General features: G+C 34.0%; 1 protein-coding gene across 1 annotated transcript in view; it reads right to left on the bottom strand.

The window, feature by feature from the left end:
• LOC118185749 (uncharacterized) overlaps positions 1-17506 on the bottom strand; it is a 389910-nt gene that overhangs the window by 26643 nt on the left and 345761 nt on the right. Inside the window, exons 8-9 of the mRNA XM_085825462.1 lie at positions 11050-11175; positions 3788-3951 (exon numbers count right to left, since the gene is read on the bottom strand). Coding sequence (XP_085681588.1) covers positions 3788-3951; positions 11050-11175 — 290 coding nt within the window. The remainder of the gene's footprint in view (positions 1-3787; positions 3952-11049; positions 11176-17506) is intronic.

A 17506-nucleotide genomic window follows, 5' to 3' on the forward strand; every position in this document is an offset into this window, starting at 1 on the left:
ATAAGAAGCCATTAAAATGTCTAGAAATTTTCCATAAAATCAGCCACATATTAGCAAGCTTCTTTTCTGTATAAATAATAGTTTCCTTAATTTTTTAAACAGATGGTTTATTCGTCACCACTCGGTTAAAATTCAGAACTCACTAATTTTTTTTTTTTAATTAGGTAAAACAGTAACTTTATACTAATATCGGTATCTCTTTTGCTAGTCTCGTGTCAGTCCAAATAGAATCAGATCATCTTATGCATTTTGTGCTAAAGACTCGTTGTCAAAAGAAAGATAATGCACACAATGCCGAGAGAAAATTACGTTTATAATCAATGAAAAATAAATGCAAGCTTCTTGTCTCCTCCCCTCCCCCAAACAAAAGTCAGTAATAAAAGATTAAAGAATTGGTAGATTAAAAAATTGGTGTATTCGTACTATCATCAAACGTGGGAAAAAGAGCAAGGCCCGTACCCACAATACAAGTCCCCAGTACCAGCTAAATTTTTCTAATGAGCGTGTTACCTCCGCGTTACGGTGTCTTGCAGGAAAATATGGTTTTCACCTTCAGGTAACTGAAGAAGCATTTGGGCTACTCTACACGCTCTGAAATTTTTCTGTAAATATTTAAAAAAAAAAAAAAAATACCAACTCCATTACAACACCACTGTTGGTGACGCTTGAATCCAAAATCTTTAATTCCAGAAGCCAATGTTTTATTCATTAGGCAACAAGAGCAACGAAATCCATGACAATTTTCTCGCAACAATCTATTGCTTTAGATTAGTATGTAGAAACTATCAACCATATACCATTTATGGTTGATTATTGTTTATTACTGCTAATAAACTTGATAATTTTCCTTTAAATAATTTATAAAGCTATTCTATTAGCATATGCGTTTCTTTATTATTATCTGAAATTTTTACTAAGATTAGCACATTTGACTTTTTTCCCCCCTCAAGAAGAATTTTTGAAAGTGCAATCATTTAAAAACCATGGGATAAACTGAACATTTGAAACGAGATGCCTGAAACTGATGCATCAAGCGGCAAAAAGTTGAAGTCAACTCACGCGGTTTCCTGTCGCCCGAAAATACCGCCTCCGAGATTGCTTCTGACAATACATATTCTTTGCTTCTGATTAGTCAATGCTTTCCGGTCGAACGCGTAATCGAGTTGGTGTGAATTGGGCTTAACAATTTTATGCGGCTGGCCGCTCAACGGTTAGCTGTATTAAAAAAGAATGCAGTTTTTACTCGCTTTTCTTGAAAATTATAAAAGTACTAATTTTTATTATTTCTTGACTATATTTCAATAAAAGTCTATAACAGTTCACAGAATTAATAGTGTACGCTTTAAAGATTTCAGGTATGGTCAAAACAAACGTATCTGCTTGATAATTTTTTTTTTACTTATCATTCACAACAAAGTACTTATCTTTATATCTGACACAATACCAAGCGAACAATGCATATATTTCGAAGATTTTCTGGTGCAAATGAAAATGTCGACGCTTAGATTACTTTACGTATTGGTGCCCATGCCGTGTACCCCTCCAGTATAGTGTACGCCAACACCATATATGTCTACTCTTTGTGCCTCAAATCGTCCATAAATAATTAGAGAAGGCGAATGTGCAGCTGATTTCGCAAAATCGTAGACTGAATGTCAGTTCATGTTTATTTCTATAAGATGGGTCGGTGCTTGTATTAGGCTGGCATAAAGTTCAAGAAGTAGAAGAAAAAGGTTCGACGTCACTTTCTCAGGTAGTTTAGGAGGGTTTGCATTTGTTAGTAACACTACGGGAACGAATCCATTTTAAAATTTAAGGGAGCTCGTTCTCCGAACGTATTCAGGAAGAAGAAAATGATTGGAACATTTTTTAAATTTTCAGAACATGATGCTAAAAAACTAAGAGGGAGAATATGGAAGAAATACTGTTGGTCCTATTATAGATTCTTGATGACTTGAAATAATATTAAGCGCCCTAATGTTATACGCCCTTACAAATCATCCATAATAACATCGCATGCAATTTGATAATTAAATAAGCAATTTTAATATAAATAGTCTCAGCCAGTCTTTTTTATGCTATATATTTTATGAAAATTACTACTTTTATAAAGGAGATTAATTAATGACTTTTAATAATTAACTACGTAAGTTTACAATTCTGTTAGCTGCTACATGTAGCTTTAATTTCTACACATTTTCAGATTTGGATTTTTTAAAGCTCCATATGCAGTAATTCAAATGCATAAATTTTGAATTCTTTAAAAACAGGAAAAGAGAGGAAAAATGTTCCTCATTTCCTCTTCTGTTCACAAATCATTAAGCGAACCTGCATATAAGACTTTTAAAGTCTAAAAAATATATCTGCGCTGATTCGGGGTGCTTTATTTTTTATCAGAATATTTTCTATATCGATGTTTTATAACTGCGATGTTTTCTCCTTGCTTTTTTTGTACCTACTATGTTTTGCTCCTTTGTTGTTTTTATCTGCGGGGTTTTCGTCAGCGCTGTCGACGGACATCATTTTTATCCAGTTCTTAGGGGTGATTCTTTACTGAAATTCGACTGTCAACTTTTTGTGGTACTTCCTTATTAGAGATCCAATTATAGAAAAATAGTGATATTGTTTGTAAACCTCCGCAGTAGAAAAGTCGCCGAATTTTCCGTGCCAAACTTTGGCAACCACGTGTATGAGGCAACAATGCTCACAATAATTCGTTAATTTTATCAAATAATATCACCATTTTCATATACGCTCCTTTAGTTGTATTTGAAGAGTTTTTATCGAGAAATAGTGGTACATTTTGTCTCAATTTTAAAATATGGCTTGCGTGATTTAATTCGCGTGGAAGAAATTTACGGTATAATTTCTACAAGAATGTAGAGTTTGTTGGCAAAATCGTTAAAGGGAATAAATGCTTTGAATGCATTCTTAAAGCGACTGCCATGAAATTTCTACTAGGAGAAGGAGAAATAAAAGAGCTTGTAAATAGGTTTATTAATTGATTTTTGGAATAAATTAAAATGTTTATAACAATTTTAATATATAAGTAGAAAATTAATAATTACGCCCAAAGGGACATTTTCTTAATGTTTTGTATGTTGCCTTTATTTATTAAATATCATGTTCTTCGCACTTAAACCATAAAATTCAATTCAACAGCAATATCACAACCTATTGAAACCAGCATATCTTTTGTATTTGCTATATACACAGTCTCGCGCACCTATGTATTTTTTTTTTCGTACAGTGTTGCCATTGCTCGCTTTGAAATCGTTGCTTTTTTTAATCAAAAACTCATAAATGCTTTACAAAATATGAAATAGGTAATGCAAAGAATTCCAAATTTTGGCTACCAGATGTCCATATTCGGATGGAGATGTACGTTATTCAAAATTTGATGGCTCTAGGTACCGTTGTTTTATCACAATGCCAGAAATATACATAGATTTATGCAGATTCTTCATTATTTAATTTATTTAAATACAATACAGGGCTCTAATATTTCTTAGCAACAATTAAAAAAGTGATTCACCGTTTATAGTGAATCAACGCAAAATGCCAAAACGAAATGAATAGCCTTTCTGGACAAACTGCCCCTTTGGGCTAATAATAATAAAAGCATATGTAATAAATGATTTTTTGTAATTATAAGACATTCTTTACGGAATAAATTATTATGTACATAAGGAATAGTTTTTTTTCTTCTCTAAAATATCCCCAAGTAGGTTACACTAATATGTAAGTACTCTTTTTGTCTATAATTTTCAAAACAGTAATTTCATACTTTTTTGGATGGTTTGTGTGGCTTGGAATCAGGATCGGTTTTTATGCTGACCAGCATATCTTTTACTAGCTTTTCTAGCTCTTGCCGTAACTTGCTGCAGTGGTCTTCCAGCCGGGGTGTTATCTTCTTTACCTCTAGAAACCTTTTTCTCCATTCCTCTCGAGCTAAAGGAAAAAAAAAAAAAAAAATCAGTAATTAATCTCATACGTATAATATGCGTATCAGGGCAATAATGCAAAGGTCAAAAATTTAATTTGTAGTATAGTCATAATTGTATATTTTTGTTGATACTTTATTTACTGGCAACATCTTGTTAACGAAAATGAATTAAGATACTGGCAGAACATTTAAGGATCCTTAAATTAGACGCGTTTATATAGGGATGTCCATTTCTGTTAACAATGATTCGAGTTAACAAGAAATACTGCATTTCTTCGCGTATTTTTTCTCTTTTTTTAACTAATTTTTTCGTCCGAAAATCGAGAGAGTAAAATTTTGCGAGTAATTTAATTTCCTAAGATCGTGGTTATAGTAAGAACATAACAAATGAAAAGTACTCACGGTCAGAGACCACAGGTAGCTATCACAATATTATTTCTTTAAAAGAAACCTACGTTCCAATAAAACACAAAGCATTACAATATTTGGCGGTAACTGAGTCGGATACGTCTCGCTGATCTGAATTTTCTTGTAAAACCTCAGGGGCACCTCACATAAATGAGTCTTGACCGCAGTTCCCAAGAGAGACCTTGGAGGACGAAGGAAAAGGGACAAATAAAAGATCTAGGTTTCAAAAGAGCGAACATATTAGCAGAATATAAGTTTACAATCACCTGGAACGCTAATAAGAAACATAAGATGAAATCATAAATTTGAAAAGTTTCTTAAGCGGGAGAACGCGTGCTACATCCGGGTAACATAGCGAAGAATCTGCACGAAATTCGTTTCAAATTGTAAATGCAGGGGTAAATAAAATAGATGAAATGCTAATGCAAAATTAATATACTGCATAAACATAAAAATAATCAAAGGAATACCATTTGCGAATAAACTAGCCCGAAGAGGGGAAAAACTATGTATAATAGAAGAAGGAGAAAGTGCTGAGAATATTTGAAATTTATATATGAAATTGTATCTTAATAATATTTGAAAAGTTTTTAGAACCTAGAGCTGCAAAACTAGGGGAGGAGAATACGGTAGTGTCGTCAGGATGAAAAGCTTAAAGTGTTCATAAGACAGATGACTTGTAGAAATATCATTAATTAAAAAGAAAAGCTAATGAAGCGTGCCCACAAGGAATTGAATTCGATAAGATAACATGATTTTACTTTACAGGATATCGTGAACAAATATTACCGTATTTACTCACGTATTTTCCCTTTGTTTTCTACCGCAAGGTTCTGAAATTATTTGAGTATTCGTTTAATTTTCCCCTTCCTCAAGGGGTTCCTAAAGGGAACTTGCCATTATTTTTTATATAGTTCCATCCATGATTGTTTTCTTCTTACTCATTGATTTGCTTATAGATTTTCGGTGCATGAAATGTGATTAATAAGATCCCACCGGAACGTTCATAGAACGTTCAATGCAAATGTTTCACGAATGTGTAGGGAGCGTCCAGAGGAAACGTTCCAAATCAGGTCGAGATGTTACGGTTTTAATACGGACAACAGCATGTCCAATACCGGCGTTAATGGCACTCTCATGTAACGGGTAAAGAATGATTTATAAAAATGTCCATACAACGTTCTATCAGAACGTTTTAAATAACTTCTGTATGTTAGTTCTAAAACAAGTGATAGCGCATCCAATACTGGTGTTAATGGCACCCTCGTATAATGTGTGAAAAACATCCATACAACGTTTTAAATCAAGTCTATATGTCTATATGTTATAGTTTTAAAACGGGCAGTAGCACGTTTGATACCGGTGTTGATGACACACTTGTAATGTGTAAAGAATGTTTTATAAAAAACCTCTATACAATGTTCCAATCAGAAAGTTTTAAATCATGTCTGTTTCTTAAATCTATAACGCACAAAAGCACGTCAGCTGCCTGTATCAGAGACAGTCTCATATAAAGTCTAAAGACAATTCTGTGAAAAATGCTCGTACAGCATTCTACAAGAAGATTCTGAAATAAGTCTATATACACACACACTGGCCAATGAATTAGAAACCTTTGAAATTTTCCTTTGAATGCGTAATAGGGATGAAGAAGGAATTTTTTTTTATGACGTGGGTTACACGTGGTTATTGTTGGTGACCAATTAGCAGGAGCCTCAATTTCGAAGACAGCAAATCAGCACGAACAAATTATCCGAACAAAAAACACCTCGGATGACAAAAGGTGTCTCAAGTTACGAACATTCAAGGCTATAATTTTTAGAAGCACTTTTAGGTAGTCTCTGATATAAAATTAATGCTCAGGTTCTCCTAAAAATATCATTTTAATACATACACTGGTCAATGAATTAGAAACCTTTGAGATTTTCATTTCAGTGCGTACTAGGGATGAAGAATGTAAATTTCTTTTATGACGTGGGTTACACGTGCTTAGAATGCTATTATAAGTAAGGTGTAAGAGTGCTTTTCATGATAAATAAAATAAAATTGGGAAAACGATAGATCTTTCACCATTTGAAAAATGGCTTATTGCTGGTGCCCGTTTAGCAGGAGCCTTCATTTCGAAGACAGCAAATCTTATTGCGTTCTCTAAAGCAGCCATATCAAAGGTTTTCAAAAGTTGGAATCAGAACTCACAGTCCTTCTCTAGAAGATGTAACTGCGGTTCGAGCATATTTTTCCAAGAGAGTAATCGGTGTCGTCTCCGACGAATTGTACGGCAGAACAGGGACACTCTGTTTCAATTGACAGAGACCGCCAACCAACGCTCTTCCCAACAGATTTCAGCTCGAACCATGTTCAGAGAATTGCAGAGAAAAGGAATGAATATTCGGGTGTCTGGGAGAAAAACCTCCCATTTCTGCCCGACATGCAAGAATTCGTTTGCAGTGGTGTCGAGAAACAAGACACTTGACATCTGAGTATTTGAAACGGGTAATGTGCTCAGATGAATCACATCACATTTTATTTTGCATTGATGGAAGGCGTCGAATTCGGCGAGAACTCCATGAAGCCATGAATCCATATTTTGCCTAACTCGTCCTGTGCAAAGGTCTGGTGGAAGTATCATGATGTGCGACATGCTCTGCTGTCACTGAAGTGGTGCCCTGGTGGTTCTTCGAGAGTGAACAAACAGCCTACTGGAAAATCAAGTGCACCTTGCAATGTTGCATTTTTACCCTCATGGCGACGGATACTTCATGGACGATAATGCAACTATAGATCTTACCAGAAGTGTTCAAAATTGGTTTGCTGAACATCAGTCTGACTTCCAACACCTTCCCTAGCCACCGCCGGATCTTAACCCCATAGAAAATGTGTGGGATATGGTGGGAAGACGCATCCAACAGCACACTCCTCTCCCATCTAATTTACAAGATTAAAAGGCTGCATAGCAAATGCGTAGTATTCTCTGGACGTAAATGCACTCCAGATGCATGTAGACTCGATGCCCAAACGAGTCAGAGCAGTTATCCCTGAAAAAGGTGGTCCAATAAAATATTGATCTTAGGTTTCCAATTCGTTGGCCAATATAGAGTATTACAGTTCTGTAGCGTACAATAGCTGGGTGAATAGTGATACTGATAGCACTTCCGAGTAATAAAGAACATATTCTAAAAGTGCACCTAAAACGTATCACATAACTGTAGATCTTCATAAAAATATGCTTGCCTTTTTTATATATTTATATACGATGTTCGTAAATCGCTCTCAAGGACACTTTGGAAATATTTACGAACACATAAAGCAAATATACAACATATGTATTTATAGATCATCTGAAATATTTAGTGAAGGGAAGAACTTTTAGAAAATGGGGATATCCAATGCTCATGGTGGTACTAAAGATCATTGCACATAGGACTGAAAGACGATAACGGTGAAGATTGTGATGACTTGCAAGCTGCAGCAGATCACATAGATAGCAGTTTTAGCAACATTAAATGATTTGAGGCGTAGGAAGTAGCTGTGACTACAATAAGAGCGGGCAAGATTGATGATTTACGAAGTTGAAATGAAGATATTATATTAAATACTGGTAAAGTTAGTATTATTAAGTGAATCTTACTGGAATGCAGTTTCTTTTAAATAAATAATATTGTGATAGATGCTAGTAGTTTATCCATAAATATTTGTAATTTGTTATGTTCTTATTATAGCTGCGTCGTTTGAGATTAAATTATTCGCATAATTTAATCTTAAACGATTTTCGTGCAATAAATCCGGCAAGTAAGGGTGAAAATACGCAAGGTATAGACGGTATTTCTCATGTAGTGTAATCCTACTTCTAGAGCACTAGCTCTTAAATGTTTTTGCCCCCATTCACCGATTTCACCTGTTATATAGAAAAAAATTATGTTGGTGTTTTAAATACTTTTATTCCTTTATAGCTTAAACTTAACTGATAACTTTGCTGACTGACTGTGGTGCTGGATAAATCAAAAAAAAAAAAAAAAAAAAAAAAAAATCAAATATCAAATAATTCACATTCAAAATCTAATTCATAATATTCATATATCATTTCGACATTCTTATAAACATTCGTATAGTAAATCTATCAATCAATCATATAGTGGTAGTACAATTTAACTTTTTAGGTTTGCGTTGTGAGTAACCTATGTAAAGGGAAAATCAATAACTCCAAATTCATTTAAACTCCATGTTTCTTAAAAGCCTTCCGGCTCAAACAAATGGAGGGACATGACAGACCACAGTAAAATGTATACAACATAAATACACAAATGTAATTAAATTTTAAGCACACATTTATTAAATTCTTCACTATTTTATATAATTAAATAATGGATAACTGATCAGTATCCTACCACATATTTTTCTAAGCCAAAATAACACATAATACTACATCAAATTACAGCTTACATTAATTAAGATTAACATTATTTTGTTTTTAAGTAGGTGTAACAAATTTTAATCCTCCTAAAACTGGCATTCACTTGAAATTATAAATAACTTCTCACTTTTTCTAACTGTAATATTTAATTTATATAAGTAATAACAAGATACCGGTAGATAAAACATTATTAACTGTTCTGCATTCGGGAAAACTAAGAAAGAGAGAGAGAGAAAATATACTTAAAAATTTCACTCACAGATGGAAAACAGTTTTTCCTGATAGCAGGATCCTTAGTGTCCAATCCACATGGAAATGAGCCAAGCCTATTTTTCTTTCTGTGACAACCCTTTCTTGAAGCGTCTAAAAATCATTAGGGATCAAGAGTGGAAATTACAGTCTAATAATTCTTCAAACAGCCAGGAATCGCTTTATCTGTCCATTAGGTAGGAACCAATAGTCCAATTTAGAAGGATCTTTTATCTGTCCATTAGGTGGGAACCAATAGTCCAATTCAGAAAGATCTTTGTCCGTCCATTAGGTGGGAACCAATAGTCCAATTCAGAAGGCTCTTTTTTTAATTCAATAACAGGTAGCTGAATATACACCAGTTTTTTTTAGCACAATCACGCGCATTATCGAAGCGGCGAGGCAACATTTATGCTCAATGTTTCGGAAAAAGGCTCTTGGAGATTAACCGGCGATTCAGGTGAATAGAGAAATTCTGTGCTGAGCTTTCTTGGTAGATTTTTCTCCTCTATACATCTCAATCAGCTCTCAGTAAAAATGCTCTTTGCAGCTCGCGCACATTTCTTTAGACACCTCCCAGGAAAATGTTTATTGCATCTCTCACCCAAAACTTAACATCTCACAGAACAGAAGAATCCGCTAGAGCAAAGAAAAACGCTACCCAGTCCCTGTGGCTCAGGAAGCCCGCAGCAGAGCAAAGCGCCTTACGATCTTATTTTCTCTTCCACATCGCGGCTGCTCAAAATTCACTCAAATCAGACTCCGCTACAGCCATCACCACCGCAGCCAGCTGGTATAAATCGCTCGCCCCGCAAAACTTTCTGCTTCTCCTTTTCCTTTTCGCTCAAAAATCTGAAGCAGAATGATCTCTAGCCTGGTGCAAGCACCCAGGAAATCTCGGTTTCTCCGCCTCTGTGAGTTCATAGGCTTTCAAAAAAATCATAAAATTAAATCTTACCAATCCCGAAATTTTATGTTATCTAAATTGAGAAAAATGACACACCCATGACGAATCAAACATCAGAAAATTTGACAATGCAATCCTAAAAACATCTGTACTCACAACGTGAGAAAAAAAAACAGACCCCCCAACTAACAAGCGAAAAATAAGCTCCACGAGAATCCAATTACCCAAGGTTACTTTAACCACCCACTGTCTTGAAGTAAGAAAACTGCGACCTTAACAAAGCGACAGGAAAGCGATTTCCGTTTCACACGTCAAGAGTTAATAGGGCGACACACGACTCCCAACTGCCTCCATTGTTGGTAAAAGCCATAAACCAGATGGCTCCCGCAACCGTTTCCCGCCTTAGTTACAATTCCTACTCAAGAACAACAAGTTAAACAACACCTTAAGAGCCTAGGAATACTTTTTTCCAGATTAAAATACACATGAATACAAATAAAAATATTAGAATAATAATAACTTAAATAAATTCGCGACATGACACACCAGAGCTAAATCATTCCCCACCTCCTTTCCGAAACTTGGAAAATACATATAGAAGTGTGCAAATTAATGTGAATAAGAGGGAATTTTCACGTAATTCAATTTCATGAGTTTCGAAGAACCTAATTTACAGTTAATCTACTGTCACCGTTTACTATTTTGTACGTCTTTTGTTTTGGTTTTGTTTTCTTAGACTGTATTACATATTGAAAAAGATGTATTACAAGTTTAAAATGATGGACCTCACTCCGAAGAAAAGAAGTAAGTGACATTTATGTGAATACTCTTCAATGACACAAAGAGACATTGCTAAAGTGTGTAATGTAAATCTGGGTGTTGTTAACAGTTATTAGACCGTTTAAAGAGAGAGACAGTTTGTCACACCAACTTGATGAAACGGAAAGCGAAAAACAGAAAGATTAAGCTACTGAGATTTCAAATGTCAAAAAAATTTCTGGCTTTCATCAGTGATTTTCCTAATGAAATTTGTTTACGTTAAAATACATTATTGTGCAGCAATTGATTGTTGGAGGACGTATGTCAATAAGTTAACTCGAGAATTAATAATTATACACAATTCTTTACCTTGATCTTTTGTCGAAACTTTTCGTCTTTGAAGGTCTCTCACTTTCTGCAGTAAAGAATCTCTTTTTAATTCTTTCAGCTTGCGTTCTGCTCTTAATTCTTCCGCCCTTTTCTGCAAATCCGTTACTGAAGTTGGAAGGAAAAAAATACATATATATGCTTCATTCACTTTATTTATGAAATATTAATTTCATAATTGTATTATAGGACCTATTTCGTTACCGGAAAAAATTTTACGAAAAAGTGTGGAATACAGGCATTATTTAATAAAATCATTTGGGTAAATGTACGAATCAATGAAGGTTATAGCAATGTCAACTAAGAATATTTAAACTATTGCAATATGTGGCTGTCGCACAGAAAGGCTATCTAGCATAGAATGTGAGCGCTAGTATTTGAATGCTTAAGTATAGTTTGCAAAAAATCTAAAGAATATCACCAAATGATTTGTGAAACGAGATAATAAATAGGCGAGAACTGGCAGGTGCATTGTGGCTTTTAAGAAGTGAGAAAGATACTGCAGTTCATTAGGAAAACTAAAATATAAGACAGACGTAAATTTGATTATTCATGTTTTTAAGCACATTATAAGAAGATATTTATGGTAGCATTTCTCAGGCTTTCTTCAAGTGGGGACCACTTTTATAAATTAAGGATATTCTACAGACTACCACAGTTTTGTCCCCTTCGAAACCATTTTTAGTATATATTACTAAGGGTATGCTTATATTTTTTTAAATATAATTAATTAAAATGTATTCAATTTTATACTGATATTAATCAATTAAGTCAATATAAGAAAAGTTATATTTATTTTTAATGCTCCAAGGTTTATTAAAGTTTGTATTAGTAGCTAAATGTTGGTTCTCACATTAATCACATAGATGAGGCTGTCGAAAATTGCATAGCTGTTCTATGTTTGGATGTAGGCTGGTAAGCTAAAGTTTGAAATTGGCGCATACATAAAGTTGATTTCGGTTCTATATTTCTGTTTGAATTAGTGATGAAACCCCTTTCTTAAACAGACACATAGAAGTAATTGACTTAAAATCCAAAGCCCCATTGTTCAGTTCACTGCTTTCGTTTTCATTGGTAATGAGGTCCAGAAATTAACCGTATGTTCTGCTTGGAAGTTCATTTTAAGTCTGGTTAGAGAGTTCAGTTTACTGTTCTCTTTCATTCAGTGACAGTTTGTTATTTTCAACATCGCAATGGAAAGAATCAGGAATCCATAAAATTTTTTTATCTAATTGGAAAATACGCTTAAAATCATGATCTTAGAGTTTCGAGATGAAAATATATGCCATTGCAAAATTCCTTTCAAAAGCAATATAGTTTTCTGCCAAAAACGATTCTAGGGCTGCAAATGGTGAAACATTACAAACCAAGTTTCTTTTCTAGCCGCTTTAGTTTCTCCCAAGCATAAAGAAAAATCAAAGAATTACCTTGTAAACGAAGGTTTAATTCATTTAATTTAAAGAATACATCTGAAAATATACCAGTGTACTTACCATATATCATCAGCAAGAAATTATAAAAAATCTTCATTAAATTTCGATCTCAAATAACTGAAAATTTATTTTTAATTTTGGAGGACTACAAGTGCAGGTTTCCAGGACCGCTGCAAGTCTGCAGTTGAGAAACCCTGATTTCTGGTATTCCTTTTTATTACTGCTCTTATCATGTAAAGCAGTATTTCTCAAAGTGCCCCATGCCTCTTTTCGAGAACACTTCAGTTATCCAGAGAATTAAACTTTAGCCAAGTTTGAAATATTGGTATTTATTAATGAAATTGTTACGTTTTAAGCGAAACGTGGAATGATAGGAGTTCTAGCCGTTTAGAAACTATTGGAAATAGGGAAAGAAGATAAAAATACTAGATGATGGCCTTCGGTTTTTTAATGACTTTTTCATGCATTTTCCTGACAGGTAAGCAAGGAAAGTCTGCGTTAATTAAATTGGTGATACTGGTTTGGAAAGTAAATACATTTTCGACTAAAGATAATACATGAATGAACACCTCATTGAACGTAGAACACCTAATTTAACTAACTGCAGAAGGATCTCTTTATTAAATGCAAATCAAATTTAAGAAATTCTTCTTTGGAATCTGGCTTGGAGGTAGTGATGGGAGGATAACAAGATTGCCATTCCCAGTTGCGTAGCTAGGATTCCAGAGCCCAGGGACAACTGAAGGATTTACGCTCCTTTCTGTGTGCCAAGAATGGAAAACATTTCATTAAAAAATTTCGTAGCATCAATTTGGCGCCACCTGGATGCTGCGCTCGGAGACGGATGTCCCTCCTTGCCCCACCCTAGCTACACCACTGGCTATTCCCCTTTGCGATTAAAGGCAAGAAGTTGTTGACATCCTTTAAATTACATGCATGTAGTGAAAGAGGTTTCAGTAATGCATATCATTAACTTAAAAAAATATTGTTGAATGAGGCTATTTATTATTTTACAAATTTATAATAACTTTCTACCAAATTGAATATAATCTACACATACAAAATGAGTAGGGAGCATTAAAAAGCAGATAGATTAACTAAGGCGCCATAACAAAAAGTTTCAGAAACACTGATATAAAGAACATGATATAGAGTAACTATGGCATGCATTATCTTGTGAAATAACGAGTGCATTTAGAAGGAAGTTTTCATAAAATCAGTTGGTTTTCCATGACAGTATAATTTAATTTATAGCTTGCACATATTCAGCTTAGTGTCTTTGGATACCCGAGTTTGTTATGAACTATAGTTTTGCATTTCATAACATTAAAAATAAAATGAAGAAATGAAAATATAACGTATAAAGGCATATTAAAATAATACCAAAAATTTTTTAAAGATTCATCAAAAGGCTTATCGAAAAAAATACAAATTCTGTCACAGAATTACTCGTTTTTTTTTTTTTTTCTAAATGGTGGTCAGGCGGAAAAACCGAAATAGTACTTTATTCTGTTTTTGCGCTATATTATTATAGAATAAAAAGTCATCGAGATAGCATAATATCGCACGCTTTTGATAAACTAAGAGATTTTAATAAAATATTCCCAGATTTGCATGATTATCGACGAAATGATTTCTGCAGAAGGCAAAATAAATTCTTGGTACATTTACCGTTTGATTTTAGCCATGTCAAATAACATATATCCAAAACTACAACATAAATTAACGATTATCTTCGAATTTAATACTACTTTTCCTTCATTTTTCTTCTGACATATAATCCCCTAATTCGGATGTAATAATTTACTAGAGCTTCGGATCATGAAAGCCTCTCAGAACGAACAAATTATCCGAACAAAAAACACCTCGGATAACAAAAGGTGTCTCAAGTTACGAACATTCAAGGCTATAATTTTTAGAAGCATTTTTAGGTAGTCTCTGATATAAAATTAATGCTCAGGTTCTTCTAAAAATATCATTTTAATACAATCTTTGGTCAATGAATTAGAAACCTTTGAGATTTTCATTTCAGTGCGTACTAGGGATGAAGAATGTAAATTTATTTTATGACGTGGGTTACACGTGCTTAGAATGTTAGTATAAGTAAGGTGTAAGAGTGCTTTTCATGATAAATAAAATAAAATGGGAAAAACGATAGATCTTTCACCATTTGAAAAATGGCATATTGCTGGTGCCCGTTTAGCAGGAGCCTTCATTTCGAAGACAGCAAATCTTATTGCGTTCTCAAAAGCAGCCATATCATAGGTTTTCAAAAGTTGGAACCAGAACCCACAGTCCTTTTCTAGAAGACTTAACTGTGGTTCGAGCACAGATTTTCAACAGAGTGATTGGCGTCGTCTCCAAACGAATATTACGACAGAACAGGGGCTCTATTGTACATCAACTGACAAAGATCGTCAACAAAGGCTATTCCAACAGATTTCAATTCGAACCATGCGCAGAGAATAGAAATGCATAGTCTGGTGCCTGCGGGAAAACTACTCATTTCTGTCCGAAATGCAAAAATTCGTTTGTAGTGATGTCGGAAAAGAAAACTCGGCAATCCACCGCGAATTCAATATTCCATATATACATGAGTATATGGCCACCCTGGCCCACAAATTTTATAAAAGCATACCAAAGGTCTCCAATCCCACAATACCCATGCTTAACTATAATTTCAAAGTCAGGGAAAATAGAAAATAGAAAGAGGCCTCTAGCTGTTCTAAGGCACCTAAAATAATCAATTGTGATATATATATATAAATTTTTTTTAAAATACCATATGCTATTGTATTATGTCTCTGTATGAATTATAATATCTGCACCATATGTACTCTTATTTCTGTATATTTGTTATACCTTACTTTTCAATTGTATTTTTATGTGCATGTAACTTTTGCTGTCATATTCTCGTCGTATATTTTTTAAAATTATATCTTTGAGTGTCACACTTATGGACTCCTGAACTCTCCGGCAATACTGGTGTTTACTTTTATGTACGGAATACTCCGCACTGCCTCACATCTTCGTCTTACGTCGTTCAGCCACGGTCGTAGTTGCTTGTCTGTTTCTCGGTCACACTTTATTTTTGTACCATCAACTTTTTCGTTCAACATTGTTTGAATTATTTAATAATATAGATGATATGCCAAAATTACTTTAGAAACCACATGCATTCGAAAATCGTCCACAGTTCGACAAGGGTAGCGCTTCGCGCGCGGGAACCTTTCTACAAATGCATATTTGCCTGATCTGAAAAGAAAACACTGGACGTCTAAGCATTAGAAACGTGAATCCATCTTGCCTTACTCGCCCTGTGCAAGACTCTGGTGGGATTGTCATGATATGGGGCATGTTCTGCTGGCATGGTGTTCCTCGAGAGTAAACAAACAGCCATGAGACACCTAGATATATTGGCAGATCAAGTGCACCATGAAATGTTGCGTTTTTACTTTGATAGCGACGGATACTTCATGGACAATAGTTCAACTATATACTTCATGGCAGAAGTGTTTAAAATTGGTACGCTGCTGAACATCAGTCTGACTTCCAACACCTTCCTTGGGCACCGCATAGCCAGCCTAGCACCCCATAGAAAATGTGTGGGATATAGTGGAAAGACGCATCCGACAGTACTCTCCTCTTCCACCTATTTACAAGATCTGAAAAGTTGCATAGCCAATGCATGGTATTCTCTGGACGTAAATGCACTCCAGAAGCATGTAGACTCGATTAACAAACGATTCAGAGCAGTTATCCGTGCAAAATATGCTCCAATAAGATATTCATCTTGGGCTTCTAATTCATTGGCTAGTGTGTGTATTTACATTGCTTAGTTGTCCTTACCAAAACCTGCAAACAAGTGACTTATAGAACAACGAATTAGGCCTGTAGAAATTATGATCAGACTGTGTAAAATTAGGTCAAAATAGCATATTTCAGGAACAAGAAAATTCTGCAAGATTTTTTTCGTTTGTTCCCGAAGAAGACCTGTCTGATTAACCTCAAAATTGTCAAAGTTATTCGAAGTTTACATGAGATTAAGGTTGTTTTTTTTTTTGCCTAGTTTCAAATGATTGACTTAAATCGAAACTAAGATGTTTGATGACTTAATCCCTTACTTGGCGACATTTTTTTTTTTTTTTTTTTGCTTAAAAATTTTTATGATTCATTTTCAACTTTTATAACTTTATCTAAATTACAAAAATTTATTTTTTAATATTTTGATCATATTAATCACTTTGTTGTTCACTATAAGCGATGTATTTTTCATGTTTTTGCATACAAATGGGCAGGATTTCAGTAATTCGATAACCGAGTGATAACAATAAGCGATATCTACTGTACTTTACATAAAACGTTTTCATCAAAGGCTATTTTTGAATCCAAGACATTGCTACTATTTATGCAAATCATCGACAGTAACATGATTAAAATGTAGTTATAATTGGCTAAATCTCTTGAGAATTTAGAATTCCACTGGTTCATTTCGTGTATTATTATAGTTAACAAAAATAACCTATTTCCTTTAGATCTTAATTTGCATAACTGTGTTCGGCCGTTTCCTAAAATCAAAAGTTATTGCATTTTTCCCGACGAATAAATAAAGCCCATTGAAGCCTTCATTCGAATAAAAAATTGGTTGGAGCAATGAAGCGTAATATTAGAGATTCAGGGAAATAAAATACGTCACATTTGAAGCATATTTATTTTTCTAATGTTAAAATAAGAACTCTGCTTTAAAAAACGAAAAAAATGTACCATGCAAAATGAGACTGGAAAGCATTCATTTTTCATAACAACAAGCATGCATAAAAGTTACATGCACATTATATTAACATTATTACGATTATAATTAAACTAATTATAATATTTTCGAAACTGAAAAATTAGTTAAAATGTCATCTAAATCTATGCTCGCAAGATTTCAAACAACTATAAAAATTCACACTTCTATTGAAAAGTAAACAAATGTATCATGCTTCTAAACTGAAATATCACTT

Source organism: Stegodyphus dumicola, chromosome 10 (assembly GCF_044657685.1).
Source record: "Stegodyphus dumicola isolate Sdum_Otavi_A_Nest chromosome 10, ASM4465768v1".
Lineage (NCBI taxonomy): Eukaryota > Metazoa > Arthropoda > Arachnida > Araneae > Eresidae > Stegodyphus > Stegodyphus dumicola.